Raw genomic sequence first — 18,827 nt, 5'->3', positions numbered from 1 at the left:
GCCGGCCCTCAGGGGCCACTTTGGGCCCCCCTGCTCTAAACTAAGGATAGTCAGCTAAAACATTGAGTTCCTTTAAATCTAGACTAAAAACTCAGCTGTTCAAAGTTGCTTTTGAAACCTAATCATGAAACATTAATCAATAATCTGATGTGCAGAATGTAATGTTGACTGTTTGTTTTATGACTTTGTAATTTTGTTTTTATGATGTAAAACTCTTTGAAGCTCCTTGTTGCTGAAAGGTACAAATAAAGTTTGATTAATAGTTCCCAACTTGTTTATTGTTCCTTTATTTAATAACTTTAATTTTATGGGAGATTCTAATATTTCATTGCTTGCCTTTATTTGTGACTGGACGCTACAATCCGGATCATTGTTACTTAAGAATGATCCGGAAAAGGACCAGAATTGGATCAGGATAAACTGATGTTTACCGGTTTGTTCATTTAGATCTTTAGGTTTTTTCAAAGTCTCTAAGACTGAAGAAGCAATAAAACGAGGAACAGACTTTTGTTTTCAAGTTCATCTCCAGACTTTCTCCCAGCTTCATCAGCGTCTTGTCACAGCAGTTCCTACTTAAACAGAAACTTCCAGATCTTTCTAAATTTCTGTTTTCTAAATATATTTAATTTCTATCAGTTTAGCAAAGCATTTCAAATTGAACAGAGAACCTTAATTGCTCCACATAAAAAAGTTTCCCTGTGAAGTTTAGTGGCATTAAATGCTTTTCTACAGTTTAAAAACATCAAACTCTAAATAAATGATCAGTTTTGTTACAGCTCAGTCTGAATCTGGCGCCCCCTGCTGGGAACATCTAGAAACTCCAGAAGCCTTTAAACCAGTTTAAGTTTCCATTTTTCAGAAAGTGATTTTCTTCCAGACTCATAATCTGTCCAGCATGTTGTTATAGGCAGAGTAACAAATTATTATGATGAGTCAAGTTCTTTCCACATTTACATTTATTAGATTATTAAAGCAAAACGTCAAGAAAAAAACAGCAATCAATGTAAAAACAAATGAGTTTTGATTGTTGTTTGCATAAATGATCATAGTGTTTCCATCCCAGGAGGCTGATAACCGCTAACATAATTTAGAGAAATATATTTTAGTCAAGTAGGATTTATATAATGGAAGCAGCTTTCAGCTTACTGACCTGGACCAGAACTTTATTAAAATGTCCTATTGCAGAATTCACAATAAATTAATCTAACAAGGCAGAGAAACAGGCCCACAGTACTACAGAACCTCCACCTTACTTTACAGAAGCTTAAGGTGTTTTTCTATATATTCATATTTGTTGCAGATCAGATTCACCTGCTGAGTGGAAGGAGATCATTTCATCTTTCATACCTTTTACTTCAGCTGATGAACATTTCTCTACTGTTCTCTACCAGCAGGAGGTCACTAAGCTATCAGGGGTCAGGGGTCATGGGTGTGAAATTAAGTTTTCTGATTATAACACAGATTATCATTCATCCTCAGAATTTATGATTCAGCTGCAGAAACTAAAAGCTGTTTATTATTTCCGGATATGAAACGTTCTGCAGGTTAAACATTAAATGTTCTGCAGTGAACATTCTGCTCTATGTTTCTATTCTAATTATCATTATTTGAAACAACCAGCAGCGTTTGTGTTTCTAATCAGCTGATTTCTCATCAGGACCAACAGCTGGAGAATAGAAGAACCGAGTCAGAAATAATATTTCAATGTTCAGGGGAACATTAATCTATTTAACCTCTGACAGTGATTTCAACACAAACTGCAGGAAGATCAGAGATCAGCTTCTGTCCTGAATTTGAGCCAATATTTTCCTCTCGTTTGGTTTCCTAGTTTTAAAGTCCAGATTGTTAAGTAAGGCACTGCCTGCTGTTTCCCAAGATCCCACCTTCACTTCCTGGTAAAAGCAGTTCTGCTGGTTCTGGTCCAGAGCAGGGAGCTGGTTCTGGGTTAAACAAAGAACTGGTGCTGGATAAGCATGGACCACTGACTGATGTCAATATGATATTTATTTCATTATGACTGGAGGAAGTTATGCACTGAACAGTGCTTCAGAAAATAAACCGACTCTAGTTAATAATTACCATAGTAATTAGTTAATAATAATATTTCAGGTATTGTGTCAGGTTTTCTTTAAAAGCCTAAAGGTGAATTCACACCTGATTAATTTGCTGCTTTAAACGGATCAGTTTGTTTCCCCTGTTGGTTCAAACCTCAACCAAACCCAGCTCTGAAATATTTCCTCTTCGGATTCTAAAATATTGTTTGTACAGTTTTGCAGGATAAATAAGTGCACCCCTTCCAGTGTTTGATGGTTTGCAATGTGACTGTGTGAGCAGCAGGAACCAAAAGCTACGGACTGACTGTAAAATAAATCCACTTTAGAAAGAATGTTCTTCGGTTTTCAGACGGTTTTGTGGGTCTCCATGTGCCTGAGCAGACCTGCTCTACGACAGAAACTCTCTCCACACGTTGGGCAGGAGTACGGCTTCTCTCCCGTGTGGATTCTCATGTGAACGCTCAGGTTGCTGCTCTGAGCGAACCGTTTTCCACACGTGGTGCAGCAGAAAGGTCTCTCCCCGGTGTGGGTTCTCATGTGCATCAGCAGGTTGGAACTGAGAATAAACCTTTTTCCACACGTGTCACAAGAATACGGCCTGTCTCCGTTGTGGCCTTTCATGTGGTACTGGAAGGAACTCTCATGACAAAACGTTTTTCCACACACTGAGCAACCGTAGGGCCTCTGGCTGGAGTGGGTGACCATGTGATCGGACAGATGTCTGTTTGAACTTAAAGCTTTGCCGCAGATGCTGCAGATGAAAGGCCTCTCGCCTGTGTGGGACCTCATGTGGACCTTCAGATTGCTGCTTTTGGAGAAGCTCTTCCCGCATGTTTTACAGGAAAATGGCCGCTCGCCTGTGTGAGTCCTGCGATGCTGAACCAGATTGTTTTTGTAGTTAAACACTTTTTCACAGAAGTCACATTTCAGAGAAGAATCAGTGTTTCTATGAGACAGACTCTGGGACACAGCGGAGACGTTTCCTTCTGAACTTTGGGTCTGACATTCAGAACCATAATAACTGTAAAGCTGCTCAGCGGTTGGTTCTGCTTCAGTTTGCTGGTAACTCAGCAGGTCCACTGATGTCTCCTCCTTCAGTACCAGCTGCTGTCCCTCCTGGCTGTTGGACACCGGGACGTACAGCCGCTGTGGTTCTGTGAGGTCACCTTTAATCTGCGCTGGTTCCCCTGTGATTCCTCCAGGTACCGGATCCTTCTGGTTCTGGTTTCCTTTAGTTGGTCCAAGTTCTTCCAGGCCCGCTTCAATCAGTGAAAGTTCTGGTTCCTCCTGTTTAATCTGCAGAGGTTCTGGTTCATCTTGGTCTGGATCTGAAGGAAGAACAGATCAATAATTAAAGCTGGTCTCCTGGATCCATCCTGTTAATAAACAGTAAAATAACAGCAGGTTTTATTGTTGGTTTGTCTAAAATTCTCTACAGGAGGAAAGTTTAGTTCATTTCCATTTTGGGTAATGTCAAGATCATGAAAGAAAGATAAAATATTAATAAATAGCTGCTTCTGCATCCAACAAGCCCTTCTCAAAATTAAACATCTTTTCACGTTGGTATATTTTTGGCAGTATGCAGGTAAAACTGCTGAAGACTGATCGATAATATTAGATTTGAACAATCTGTTAAGTTGAAGGTTGTTTTTTTACAACAAAGGTCTTTAAATCCGGACCTTAAATCAAAACACCAGAGTCTAAAACTCTCTGGAGAACTTTGGACCTCCAGCAGCTCGGTTCTGGTCTCCTCTCCTCTCCTCCTTCAGACTGAAACTTTTACCTCCAACTGAAATGAAAACTTTACTTCCATCTGAAACAGAACTTTGGACCTGTGAGCAACAGTCCAGGAAAACGGAAATATAAACCCGGGTTTAGGGGGAAACAGGAAGCTCCGAATAATATTATAATTTTAGAGCCATAAAACCTGAAACTATCATCCGGTGTGAAACTTAATATTGATCAAATATTTAAGCAGAAACGGAGCTTAGTGCCAACTGAAGGCAAATCGTCTGACTTCCAGGTTCAAACTTAAAGCAGAACAAACCGAAGCGTAAAGTTGAGACTTCAGGTAATAAACTGATTTATCAGTGACTGTTGTAGCTTCGTACCGGCTCTGGTTGATTTTATCTGAGGTTTATTCCAGCAGGTTTCCAGCAGTTTAATCTCCTCCTCGTAGCGGAAGATGGTTTTTTCTACCTGGGTGAAGATTTCTTCCGCAGCAGCAGTTAGTCTCTGTCTGATAAAATCCCTCAGCTGCTGAACTGAAGACATTGTTACTGAAATATTCAGCTGAGACACGAAAACACAACACAAGCAGCAGCTGCAGCCTTTTGGTTTTACTTCCGCTCAGGGCCACAGTGAGAAAAACGCAGATGATTTTTTTCCATTTCCGCCCCCTGCTGGGCTGGAGAAGAACCGCAGCGTGGCAACAACAACAGAGCTGCTAAACTGTATTTATTCACATGAATTCATCTTATTTCATGTTGTAAACAGAAATATGGATCTGTTGAAATTCTTCCTTTTCAACAAAATCTTTTCAAACATCTAATCTTCTATTTTCCAAAAAAGCAAAACTAATTTTCTGTTCATCATCTGACTCTCTGTGTTTTTACATGTTTTACATATTAGGACAATGATACATTATTCCACAGTTTATACAAAGTCTTGCAGATATACTAAACTGCCAACATTCCCACTTTCATTTCTCTATCAGTATTTCTAAACTTAATGCAGCAGCAGTGATTCTCCTGCAGGTTCTGAGGTACATTATAAGCAGTGGCAGCATAGTTACTTTGAAAAAGTAACTTTAATCAGATTACTGATTACTCCTTGAAAACGTAACTCTGTTAGATTACTGACTACTTGATTTGGAAAGTAACTAAGTTACATTAAAAGTAACTTTTTTAGTTACTTTCAGCAGCTGCTAACAACAACACTGTGAAAATGACATTGATCTTTGCCAATATTTAATTGTAAGTTATTTAATAACAGTAACATCAACAATGTGTCTCCACTTATAAGGTTGGACTGAAGGGGAGACTTTTTTAATGGTTACAGTACAAAAAAGAAACGTTAGTAATTTGTGCAGTTTTTGTGTTTTCCACTATTATCTGGAAAACTCTAAGGATTTTAACCCCCAGCCTCCAGGTTCTGTGTTTGGTGTCAGAGGTCAGAGGTCAGAGCTCCTCCTGCGGCTCCACAGTTCAGATGGCTGCTGCACAGATTAGTGACACTTATCTTAATATTAATAATTATAATGGCGTTTAGTTGCACAACTTTACAGACTCGTTCATTCGTGGCTGTTTTCACGTTTATTGCTCTGTTCATATTAGTCTCCATGTTTCCAATGTTCTGGACATCTGGACGTCATTCACAGGTAATATATTAACTTTAACAGAGACGCAGCGGGACGGATCATCCTGGAAATGATGGACAGGGAGAGTCTGACTAAAACTAGCTGGAGGTCAGACACATTCTGGGGTTTCTGTCTGTTTATTTCCAAGCCCAAATGAACAACTTCACCTTCAAAAACCAGCCCAGAAAGCGACTCATTAAATCTGCTAGCGACTTAAAAAAAAAAAAAAAGCCCACAGCCGCTTATAATAATCGGACTTGGCGACAGAAACTCAAAATAGTTCCTGTTTTTCTACCAACAAAATCGCATCTCCCTTTTCCCTCCATTGTTTATGTTTCTGTCGCATAGAAACGGCGATCACTCGACAAGACGCACAGAGGAAATACAATTAAATTCCAAAAGAAAATAGTAACGCAAAATGATTTTGATAAGTAACTGTAGTCTGACTACTGGATATGAAATAGCAACGCGTTAGATTATTAGTTACTGAAAAACGTGGTCTGACGTCAGTTGGTCCGACTGACACAAGGTACCACAAGGCTGATTTATGAACTGGGTCTCCTTGGTTTGCCTGTGAATCATCATGAGCTCCAAAACGCTGCTGAGGCCTCATCACATTTTGTTGTTTAAGGATCTTGCTGCAGTTGTGTTTGCATCATGATCGGCTTTTTGATATAAAAACAATTTTCACTTGATAAATCATCATTTATAGTAATGTCATAAACAATGTCCCTGTTTGAATTTCTTCCTTCTAATTTCTGGTGTTTTAAGAAATGATATGTTGTGTTCAACTGAACTTTCATGAAATATAAAGACCTCATCTATACTGAGGTTCTGCATGAAAACCAGGAGACCAACCAAGTGGACGGATCTCAGCCAAGTCAGTATAGGATGCAATAAAAATCATTATGATTTTATTTATGATTACAAATAAAATCATAATGGTAACATTAAAGGACTGGAGACAGAAAATTTCTTATCCTGACTTGTATAAACTTGCTGATGATTTTCTGGTTGCATTTTATAAAAGGGCATTTTCTGTAGCAGTAAAAAAAAAAGAAGAGAGAAAACGTTTTATTTTTAAATAAAAAAAACAAATAGAATTTTGTCTCTTGTGACATAAACATGGTTAAAAAGTAACAACAATTCGAGACTATTATCTGTTTCCAGTTTTAATTTGATCAATAAAACAAATTAAGACAATATTCAGCATTTATGTATTGGCTTAATAAACATAATTTAATTATTTATTCAGTTAAAAGCTGCAGACACAAGTCATAAAAATCACTTTACCTGTTTTACATCTATTGTCCACTTGATGCCGCTGTAGAGCAAATGAAGCTTCATGGAGCTTCATCTCATCACTTTGCTCCACAGTTATAAGGAGTAGATATTGACTAAAAATAATGTATCCAGAAAAAGTTATTTTCAGTTGTTATAGAATATTACCTCTGTCTTCATATGCTTACAAGCTAATATCTGGGGAGACGTGAGTCAACTTTTAGTTCCACCTTTAATTCTAATGTATTTCTGTGTTTTCTTTATAATTAATGTTTCTGTATCTGTCATTCTGCATCTTCCTGATGGTTTTGAAGTTTTATTACTACAGTTAAACATTCACATTTATCTTTGAAGTTAATGATAGCTTCACTGATTGTGAATCAAATGCAATACAACAGCGCCATCTTTTGGTAGAGAGGCTGATTTTTTACATCAGACTCCAGTCCAGCTGCAGAAAGCAGCAGCAACAGCTTCCTCTGATTGTCCAATCAGCAGCTTCCTCTGATTGTCCAATCAGCATCTTCCTCTGATTGTCCAATCAGCAGCTTCCTCTGATTGTCCAATCAGCAGCTTCCTCTGATTGTCCAATCAGCATCTTCCTCTGATTGTCCAATCAGCATCTTCCTCTGATGATCCAATCAGCATCTTCCCCTGATTATCCAATCAGCAGCCTCCTCTTCTCTGTGGGCTGCAGGGGCTGATGGGAGCTTTGGTTCCTCTGCTAGAAACCACGTGGCCCTGGTCTGATCTCTCAGCTCGTCCTTGTTTGGCCTCAGCTGCATCAGAGCGCCACTTCTCCCCAGGTTCACCAGAGGAAACTCCACTGCACACAATGCTTTTCCTCCCAGCTGCTGCTCTGTGCTGGCTGGGTTCAGGTGAGTGTTTCCAGCCAATCAGGAGCCAACAAAGCCCACCTGGAACAAACACTGTCACACTAACCTCCACCTGTCTGTCTGTGTCTCTACAGCGCTGGCTGCCATGGCAACACACCTGGTTCAGGACGATTTAACTCTGACCAGGAGAACCGGGCAGAGCGTCTCCTTCAGCTGTGGAGGAACTGGGCAGTGTTATTATGATGATGAGACATACTGGTACCAGAAGAAAGAAACAGAAACATTTAAGATCATTTTTCGTTACCATAGAAGTAGCTGTGCAATTATGAACAGGTACGATCATCCCCAGAAAAATGATTTCTTCTCTGAGAAAATTCAGAACGGCTGTTCATTGAAGATTCAAAATATTAGAGAAGATCATTCAGCCTCCTACTACTGCGGCTGTTGGAAGTCTGGTTCCCACAGTGAGAAATGATTCCTTCAGCCTGAACAAAAACCTCCAGATGATCAGATGTCAGTTTGTGACATAGAGAGCAGTAAACCACAGCCCAGGTTCACTGATTTCACCTCCATCTCACACAGAGACTCTCTGAGTTTTAGTCTTTAATGTTTCATCATTTTATTATATTTATTTCAACATTTATTATCTTAATTCATGTTGTGAGTTACTGGATTGAAGAGATCAGCGTCTTCATCATCCTGACAAACACTAATCAGTCTGAGGTTAAATCTTCAACTGATCTCAGGTCAGCATTTTGTCCATCAGTTTCTCAGAGGAACCTGATATTCTGCTGAGATCCTGATGTTTCTCTAGCGCCACCAGCAGGACAAATGTTGGTTTTTCTTCATGGATGATCTGAAGTTTTTCATCTTTAAATCTTCTGGAAACATTTCCAACATTTAAAGTTTAAAATCTTTAACTTGGTGAAAAGTTTACCCAACTTTACATGTTTTAAATTTAACTGTTGTACAAAAAAACTAATTGATTTTAATCTACATTTAATAATTCTTATACTTTATACAGTAAACCTGTATACCTGTACTCCTCTCCTCTCCTCTCCTCTCCTCTCCTCTCCTCTCTTCCAAACCAACTCTGTGACGATTATTAAAACCCAAACAAGAAAAACCTTTTCTGTCTCTAGAACCACATTCATTAAATCTCCATATTTGTTCTTCAATCCAGCAGAGATGTTCATCATGCAGGGCCGGTCCAAGGTTGTATGGGGCCTGAGGCAGAAAATGATTTAGGGCCCCTCTTCCTGTAAACAGTGGTGGCGCCATAAAGCTCCAATGGAAAAGTCATAACTTCCTCATAGCGCCACCAGGAAATATAGATTTAGTTTTTATTAATGTAACATTACTTATAAGTATTTGTTGTTGCACTTTCATCAAAAGACACAAAACAAAAGAAATTATTATATACTGAGTTAAAAACACAAGAGGATGTGAACTTATTATCACTTCCTGGAAACAATTGACATGATGCAGGCTCCGCCCCCATGCAGACGAGGAGCGATCCTCCTCCAATCATTGCAGGGTTTTGGTCAGCAACTGACCAATCGGTGGTCACAATTTGTCAGAAAGTGTCCAACCTTTATCTAGATGAACTGACTTCGACGATATTAACAGTGTTTATCACAGCAAACTACCAAATGTTAGTCAGTATGAAGGTAACCGGTTTTAAACATAACATTTTTTATCATAAGAACATTTATAGATAGTTAAATCAGGTCCTGTACTGTTTATTTAATTAGCCAATTAAATAAACACAAGTTAATTTAAATAAATAAAAACCAAATATGACAATATGACTCTTTGCACATGACGTCACTGTCTGGATGTCCAAACCTGCTCTCCTGTATAAAGCCTGTCAAAATACCTACATGTGGTTCATAATATCACTTTTATTGAGTTGATTTCACAGTAAAATGCTCACAAGCTGCTGCACAGACAGACAAGAGTCAAAACCAAACTTGTCTTTTTATTTTAACCAGGAAAGATGAGATGATATCAGCCGTCAATCATAATGACTGGCAGCTGTTGGTGGAACCGAGGATTTACAGCAAACACTTTATACAAGGTAAGAAGATTAACATTCATATATTTTATAAGTAAATATGATTAGAAAGATATGAAATATCACATTATGGAGAAGGTAACCATCAGTAACCATGTTCAATACTTCAGATTCTCACTTCTGATCTACAACATGGAGCTTCGAATGATTAAGTGACGTAGTTGTTGGGATCTGGGGAAGGCTGGCTGGGGTTCTTTCCCACTTTTTCCACCAGGGGGCTTCCTGGAGGTTCCTGGAGGGCGTGGTTTCGCGGCTGCACACCTGACACATATCTGACTCATTTGGAGGAGTATATCTGGATGGAGCTGCCGACACTCCAGTGCCAGAGTGTAGCCAGTTATGGTATCTGTTGTTACTAGCCATCCTCTGACCAACCTGTTTCTTGAAGTAACTAATTTCGTGTAACCTCTTCCCAGGTTGCCCCTCCGTGACGCCTTGGCCGCCTGACCCGAGTTACTGGCTGGAAGGTTTTTCCACCCTGGATTCCTGTTCTTCCGCTTACCAGCCCACCCCCCTTCCCTGAGCCCCGGCCTCGCGGACCCACCAGTCCCAGATCTCCAGCCGAGCTTTCCCCTGTAAATCCTCAAGTAAGACCATAGCCGTGTTAGGGACTGAGGGCTCCCACGCCCCTGTACTCACCCTATTCTGTTCTCACTAGATCCCAGAGATCCAGCCCTTGCCAGAGAGAATAAGAGAGAGACCTCTCACCTTCACCTGTACATATCTGCACGTTGTTTTTCTAATAAATTTCCCTAACCTGATCTGCCTCCGGAGTGTGTTCTGCACATGTGGGTTCAGAGAATTGATCACACCATGACAGTTGTAAAGAGTCAATACTTGGTTTCTCCTTTGTCATAAATATGTTTTAACCTAAACAATGTCATTTATTATCTGGAAGTCATCTGGCTAATGGCTCAAAGCTTCATGCTGACGTCAAATAAACTCAAATCAGTCTAATTAAAATAATAATATTAATGCGTCTGTTGATAACTATAGGAAAAAAAGATCCGTCGTAGAACCTCAGTAAAATGCTTTGCTCCCCTTTAGCATCTGCAGAAATAAAACTCTGGAGCCGCCGCTGCCTGTAAAGAACATCAGCAGACTCACAGCAGGTCAAAGGTCATGACCTCTGCTGCCTCCATCCCACCTGATCAGTGTGAGCTTCATGACTCCATCAGCCTCCAGGAAACCACAGACCTCCATGCTGCATTCATGATCTCAGGAGATCTCAGCAGCTGCAGCTCAGACTGAAACACTGAAGACTTTCAGCAAGACGACGTCCCAACAAACCAGGAGACCCACTGGGAGAGATGGGAGCTTTCAGACATGATGTCTGCAGAGCTTCCTTCAGACCTACTTTGGACCTTCACAGCACATTTCTGATGGTTCTGCCAAGGATCCACTCAGAACCTCACAGCAACTTCAGCAGCCATGTTGATGTGAACATCAGAGAAACTCATCATGGAGCTGAAATCTGATCCTGCTGCATCATCTGGACCGGTTCCCCTCAGCCGACCCGTTCAGCAGCAGACCGGTTTCTGTGGAGGATACTGGTACCGTTTGGTTCTGGAACCAGACTGGATGTTACAAGTAAGAACCAACACTTACTGGGTTTACTGGAGAAGTTAGAATGGGTTTAGAGTCACTTTCTGCTGCTTCAGGATTTACATGTTAGATTTTATCATTAGTTGATAATTAATTATAAAAATATAAATGATTCATGAGAAACTTGTTCAAGGACAACTTTATAATTTAAATGTAGTATTTTAACTAATATTAGTCAATATCTGTAAACTCACAGTAACTCTAAATCTGTAATATCTACTAATATTGTTGATAAATGTTTAATTATTGTAAAATATTTATACATTTACTAAATGATAAAACTCAGAGTTACATGAAGCTGAAAGAGAAAAAACTGAATATAATAAAAGCAGAAAACAGCTGATGGGTTTTTGTATCAGAGTTTCTCACTGTGTAGAGATTATCTCTTTGGTTCTGGAACCAAACTGTTTGTAACTGGTAAGAATCAACATTTACTGGTTTTATTGTTTAATCTCACTTTTTGCTGTTTCAGGATTTAAATGTAATTTTTATTACTAGAAACAGCGACTATATAAAAGGCGGATCGTGGCAGTAGCCCAGGGCTCACATGTTTTGGGGCCACAGATTTTTCTTGTCTGTTTTTAATGAATTTGTGTTTTAAACATAATCATATAAAACTCATCGCCCCAAACCATGTGAGTTTTAATTTTTAGGAATTTTGTGGATATAAACAACATCTAAGTATTTGAAAATTATGTTGATTTATTTAGAAACAACATGGAGTTATTGGGTAGAAAAAATATTAAATCAGTTCAAACCTGCTGATGTAAGAAAACCTGTTGATGTCTATTAATATTCAATGATTTTAATAAATAAAATCATTTTTCCTTAGAGGATAGGGCAGCAAATCTGGCTGCAACTCAAGGCCCATATTCTCCTAATTTGGTTCTTTGTAGAAGATAATTTAATATAAAAATGTCAATTCATGAAAAACATGTTAGAAAAAACTCTGAACAAATTTATTAAATAAACTGTTAAATGTTGGATAACTTGTGAAAACTCTCAGTGACTCTCACACTGCAATATCTGATAATATTGTTTATAAATTATAATTACTATAAAATATTCTTTCAATATTTACTGACTGCTAAAACTCAAAGCTACATGAAGCTGACAGAGAAAAATGTAATATAATAAAAGCAGAAATCAGCCGACAGGTTTTTGTATCAGTCTGTCTCACTGTGGACATATGACTGGATCTTTGGTTCTGGAACCAAACTGTTTGTAACTGGTAAGAACCAACATTTACTGGTTTTACTGTAGAAGCTAAAATGTGTTTAATGTGTTTCTGCTGCTTCAGGATTTACATGTTTAGTTTTTATCATTAATAGAAAATGAATCAAGGAAATATCAACAATTGATGAAAAACATGTTCAAAAATCCAAGAATATTCTAAAATAAATGTAGTTTATATATATTTTTTAAAATATTGGACAATAATATCTGAAAACTCTCAGTGACCCTGTAATATTGGCTAAGATTGTTGATAAACCTCTATATTACTATAAAATATTCTTTATATGTTAACTAAATGCTAAAATTCAATGTGGGAAACATGTTCAAGGACAACTTTATGAAATAAATGTAGTATTTTAACCAATAATTAGAGAGTATCTGTAAACTCTCAGTAACTCTAACTCTGCAATATATTCTGTAAAAGTCTAATTATTGTAAAATAGTCTTTTACAGTAATTACACTGTAATTACTGTCTAATTACACTAATTAATTAGACAGTTTTAGCAGTTTTAACTGATAAAACTTGAAACTGACAGAGAAACACTGAGATAATAAAACTAGAAAGCAGCTGATGGGTTTTTGTATCAGTCTGTCTCACTGTGCATGGGAATATCTCTTTGGTTCTGGAACCAAACTGTTTGTAACTGGTAAGAATCAACATTTACTGGTTTTCATTAGTAGAAAGTCATATTATAAAATGTGGACATTTATGAAAACGGATGTAAAATTCACAAACAGCTAAATGTCTTTTTTCAGCTGTTGGAGGTGATTATCTTTTTTGTTATTAAGTCTAATAACTGAAAGACTTAATTTAATATTTTATTTAGGACTAAAACTCAGAGTTACACAAAGCGAACAGAGAAAAACTGAATATGATAAAAGCAGAAAGCAGCTGATGGGTTTTTGTATCAGTCTGTCTCACTGTGGGATGAATGGATCTTTGGTTCTGGAACCAAACTGTTTGTAACTGGTAAGAACCAACATTTACTGGTTTCACTGTAGAAGTTAAAATGGTTTAATGTGTTTAATGTGTTTCTGCTGCTTCAGAATTTACATGTTTAGTTTTTATCATTAATAGAAAATGAATCAAGGAAATATCAACAATTGATGAAAAACATGTTCAAAAATCCAAGAATATTTTAAAGTAAATGTAGTATTTATATATTTTTAAATATTGGAGAATAATATCTGAAAACTCTCAGTGACCAAGTAATAATATTCTGTAAAAGTCTAATTACTGTAAAATATTCTTTATAGATTTACTAAATGCTAAACCTCAGAGTTACATGAAGCTGAGAGAGAATAATAATAATAATAATAATAATAATAATAATAATAATAATAATAATCCGACCAAAAGCATCAGACGGGTTTTTGTATGGATCTGTCTCACTGTGTGGCAGTTATAATTACCCGATCTTTGGTTCTGGAACCAAACTGTTTGTAACCGGTAAGAACTTTTATTTTCCTTCAGCTGTTTTAAATTACAACTTAAAATGTTTCTGTCATTAGTAAAGAAGAAAAACTCTGTGGTTTCCTTAAAGTGAAAATGAAAAGTTATTATTTTATAAAATATTTAGAAGGTTAAAGATATTTTGTGTTTATCATCTTTAACGTTTTAAAGTCTCTGAAGTGGATAAAAATGTTCATCTGGTAAAGAATTGAAAATCTTACAAATATTCACAGGAAGGTTCAGAAAACTTTAAAAAGGTTTTTACCTAAAAAACCTCAAAAGTTTCATAAAGATGTTTAAGAAACACTTTATGTTACCAATGTTTAAATGTATTATTTATAAATATGGAAAACCAACTAAAAATATGACCAACATTCAGTCATTTACATTTTCTTTAAATATAAAATAAATTATTCGGAGGTGAGAAACATAATTTGTAATTATTATTTTTTCATATCAGTTTTCAAATATTGAAAAGTTATTAGAAAAATTAAGAGTTCAAATGTAAATATAGTTAAATTGTGGAAGATATTTATTACATTTATTACAGCTGGATATAAAATTTGACATTTTGTCGCATCAATCTATGAGTTTAGATTTCAACTAAAACTTTACAGATTTAAAAATTAAATTGTTTAAATTTGATCATATATATGAAAACAGTTTTATAGTGAACTAGTGTTACTGTGTGGCAAGAAAATCAACTAATTTAATATTAATTATTTAAAATAAAAATGTTTCTTCCAATAATTTGCATAAAATGTATCATAATTTAAATTGTTTAATATCTGTAGTTTTATATATTATTTAATGTTCAGCCTGATAAACTGAAATAGTTCAGATTTTCCATCAAACATTATTTTGGTTTTTAACTCGTTTAAATGTAAAAAGTTTCTTTCTGTCAGACGAACAATAAATCAGACGAGGAGCCGGAGAGCCGTCGCCGTGACGACTGAGTGGCAGGAAACCAAAGTTTCTTTAATTAGAACCAAAGAGAAACAAAGAGGAAAGCAGGAGCCCAACATGGGGCCCTGTGGGGCCCCAGAGTGAAGACAGGAAGTAGAGGAAACTAAACCAGTTTGACTGAAAAACTTCATCTGAGCTGATAAATCTATAAAACAATCAATCGATCTGCTGGTTTCCATAGAAACGTTTAATCTACTTTGAATGATTAATGGAGTTTACTGAACTGTTGGTAACCAGGATCAACTGGAATATATATGATGGAATTAAAATGATATTTTTATAAAGTATCTTCATTTGGTGTGAATTGGAGCTAAATAAATAAATAAACTGAATTATTACAAACAAACAGTTAAAATCTCTTAAACCAGCAGATTAATTTCTGTAAAGTTTAAAATCGGATTTAAAACATATAAATTTTCTGTTCTAATAAAAATCTGTTGCTTTTAAACAGAATAAATGAGACAATCAATCAGAGCCACTCTGGTCGTTTCTCTGGTAATGAACTGATTCCAGTTGAATCTCTGGATCGTCTGCAGCAGCTGATCCTTGGAGTCTAAACTCTGAATCATGTGGAAAAGTTTCTTAGTGTTTCTAACATAACGTATTAAACTGTGATGAGAGTTTCTGCTGCTGACTGGCTGGATGTGTGTCTGTCTGCTTGTTTCTGCTGCCAACCTCCAGGTGATCCGGTAGTGAAGCCCATGGTGAGCGTGTACCCAGCAGCATCCAGCGCCCGGCGGGGCAGGAGGGGCTTCCTGCTGTGTCTGGCCTCAGGCATGTTTCCTCCTGAGGTCAAGTTCTCCTGGAAAACACTGGAGGACGATGGAGAGAAAGATCTGACCTCTGGAGAGCAGCTGGAGCTCAGAGAGCCGAACCGCACCGCCTCCATCTTACTGGTGGATCGGGATCTTCTCAGCACATCTAGATACCGCTGCTCTGTGCAGCATGAGGGGGGCCCAGTGGAGGCCCCTACAACACAAGGTGATGAAGCTGCGTAGCTGTTTCTCCTCACAGGATCCAAAACAAGAGAGGCGTCCAGAAAATAACCAGTCATTTACTTTATAAAACAAGAAGAATCAAATCAATAATTAATAACTAAACATAGACATGAGCATCACATTTGATCCGTAACATTAGAACATAGAAACGGCACAGACCTGCATGAAGCTAGCAGACAGTAGCTGTTAGCATGAAAGCTAACAGAGAGTAGCTGTTAACATGAAGCTAACTTCATTATTAATAGTCATAACTTCATTATTAATAAAGTCATAACTTCATTATTAATAAAGTTATAACTTCATTATTAATAAAGTCATAACTTCATTATTAATGCAGCATGGAAGCTGATGAATATTAACAGTTTCAGCAGAAAACTCTCTAAACCTGAGCCGCTCCAGTCATCCACCGAGGTTTAGAAAATGTTTAATGTTGACAGGAAGTTTGAAATTATCACCATATAAATATTTTATTGGAAAACATTATTAATAATACATAAACACAGACTATAAAAATAGAAACTTCAGTTGTTTTATCCTAATTAAAGTGTTTAAATGTTTTTTTTATCATTTTCAATGACTTGTCATTTTATTCTCTGAAGCTGTTGCCGTGGAAACCGGTAAAGACAGGAAGTGGTTCCAGAGTTCTGGTGACCTCTGACCTCAGTCTGTGTTCACATGCTGACCATGAAAGACTCTTTAATCTGTCAACGTTACAGATTAAAACACCAACGTTAGCCTGGTGGGGGCGCTAGTGAGCCTGGTGCCAGCAGGAATGGATCTGATAATATAATCACTCTTTAATAAAACTTAGCTGCATAATAACACTTTATTATTTCACCACCATAATGATACAATCTGTTAAAAGCTGATAAATAATGAAATGTGAATAAAATCTAAATCTCTGCTGCTCAGTGAGCGACTCCCTCAGCTTCATGTGAGTCGCTGTCAGGCAGCAGAGCAGCAGAGGACGGACATTTCTCTGTTTCTCTCCAAACTTTTCCTCCTTTTCTGCTCCAGAGCTTCCAGCTGCAGCAGCTTCCTGTCCTCCACAGAAACCAGACCAGGCAGAACTGCAGCAACACGCCTGTAAGATCAGCTGCTGACAAACCCAGATGAGCTGCAGCTCAGCAGGAGCTGGATGTGCAGATTGATCAGGTCTCTGTGTCTGTGTGTCTGTCAGTGTCCTTCCAGTCTCAGTGCCGGGTGAAGCTGCTCTGCCTGCTCTACTCAGTGCTGATAGTGAAGAGTCTGGTGTACTGCAGTGGCCTCTCTCTGCTGATGGTCCTCAGGAACAAGGGCCCGGACCCCAGATGAATCTCTGCTGCTGCTGCTGCTTCTCCTGCCAGGCTGCATCAACTCAGGATTTTATTATTAATCACTGAAAATCATTTATTCAACTTTAGCTTCATTTTAATTAGTTCTGCAGCTTCTTTGCTTTAATAAAGTCAGATATTCTCAACCAATCAGACATCAGAACAATTTGCTGTGAAGGAAACTAAATCAGTTCCAGCAGATTTAACATCATTGACTTATACAAAAGTTTAGTTTTTTAAAAATAATTTATTATTATTCTAAACATTTATGCTGAAACTGACTCATGAAGAAGAAATAATAAGCTTTGAGAAAACATTTCTATTCATGTTGTTTAAAATTGTTTCTGTCAAATTTGTGTTGTAAAGATTTAAAAACTCTGATTTTGTCCAAATGTTTTTTCTACAGTAATTGCTTAAATATGCATTTTGTTTTTGCTCTGAATAAATCCTGCGACGCTGAAAGAATAAATCTGTTTTCTATTTTCTACTAAATGTTTCCTGTGAAGCTCCAGCTGCTGAAACGTCCAGAGGTTTGATGAGTCGGGCCTGAGGTGTGAATGTGGCTCCATGAGGCTCCTGAGTTCATCAGGAGCCATGAAATATTTCATCAGCAGCAGATCAGTGAGAATTAAAGAAGGTCGTCTAACTGGACTAATGACCCAGTTAACATTATAATCTATCAGCTCTGATGTTGATCTAAATAAACACAATGAAAATGTTTCCAGGAAGCAGAACCAAACCACAGAGACGGAGCAGATGATGAGTTTGTAGAGCAGCAGATATGAATCTGTTCTCAGTGGTTATTAGAACCGACCAAACTGCTGGCAGCCAATCAGACTTGGTTCCTGCAGCTGTGTGGGTTTGTGCTCTGCAGCCTCCACACCGTTAGCTGTGGCTTCTCACCTTAATAACACAATGACAGTTACAAGCATCAACTGAAACAATCGTTCAGGAAGCACCTGTTTCTTCATCTGAGAGAGAAACAGCTCAGAGCTGAACTCACAGCTCAGCAATCAGCTCTGATCACAGTGAATCACATCAGTCAGGCTCTGATGAACATGTGACCAGGTCTGCTCTGCACCAGGTAACCAGCTTCAGGTGGAAACAGTTGACTCATCAGCATGAAGGTGAAGCTGCTGGGGATGTTGTTCAAATGTCCAGAAAATATAAAATGTCAGTTTGGATCCTCAAAGCTTCATGGAGGAACAGATTCAGTCAGCAGGACAAACTGACCTGTTTGAACTGAAATGGATTCACATCAACTTGATCCAGAATGATTCGGTTTGATACAATGAGCTTCATGCAGATCCACTGAAAGGCCAGTAAATATCCTGATACACCAAGAATCTTCTCTCCATCAGAAGATGAGTTATGGATGGTTTTCTAACAAATCATATCAAAGTCAGTGAATCTCCAGATTTAGATTTAATGATTACAAAAGGAAACAATCTATAGCAAATCAGAATTCATGTTTTGATCAAATATTTATTTTCACCAAGAACAAGTCAGTTTGGCTCAAGATATTTGGTTGATATTCTGTTTTTATCCATTAAACTCAAACTAAAATAATTTTAGTTTAGTATTTATAATTACAAGCATCTTAAATCCTCAGTGCATTAATTAGAATAATCATGTTGTTATGAACCAACAGG

General features: G+C 37.5%; 2 protein-coding genes across 2 annotated transcripts; one reads left to right on the top strand and one right to left on the bottom strand.

The window, feature by feature from the left end:
• Window positions 1–938: 938 nt before the first annotated feature.
• On the bottom strand, window positions 939–4,416 carry LOC114146314 (zinc finger protein OZF-like). The gene is made up of 2 exons (XM_028020276.1): window positions 4,166–4,416; window positions 939–3,382 (listed from the first exon to the last, which is right to left on the bottom strand). Exons 1-2 carry the CDS (start codon window positions 4,326–4,328, stop codon window positions 2,400–2,402), a joined length of 1,146 nt encoding a protein of 381 aa, XP_027876077.1. The 5' UTR covers window positions 4,329–4,416; the 3' UTR covers window positions 939–2,399.
• A 2,739-nt stretch (window positions 4,417–7,155) lies between these two features.
• On the top strand, window positions 7,156–17,192 carry LOC114146346 (uncharacterized). The gene is made up of 6 exons (XM_028020322.1): window positions 7,156–7,568; window positions 7,661–7,981; window positions 11,587–11,625; window positions 15,546–15,845; window positions 16,880–16,948; window positions 17,043–17,192. The coding sequence occupies exons 1-6, from the start codon at window positions 7,394–7,396 to the stop codon at window positions 17,174–17,176; spliced, it is 1,038 nt and encodes a 345-aa protein (XP_027876123.1). The 5' UTR covers window positions 7,156–7,393; the 3' UTR covers window positions 17,177–17,192.
• The last annotated feature ends 1,635 nt before the right edge of the window (window positions 17,193–18,827 follow it).

The sequence above is a fragment of the Xiphophorus couchianus genome, chromosome 6 (assembly GCF_001444195.1).
Source record: "Xiphophorus couchianus chromosome 6, X_couchianus-1.0, whole genome shotgun sequence".
In the NCBI taxonomy this organism is placed as follows: Eukaryota; Metazoa; Chordata; class Actinopteri; order Cyprinodontiformes; family Poeciliidae; genus Xiphophorus; species Xiphophorus couchianus.
The sequence above is the reverse complement of the archived record's forward strand: the minus strand, read 5'-3'. Positions and strand labels throughout refer to the sequence as shown.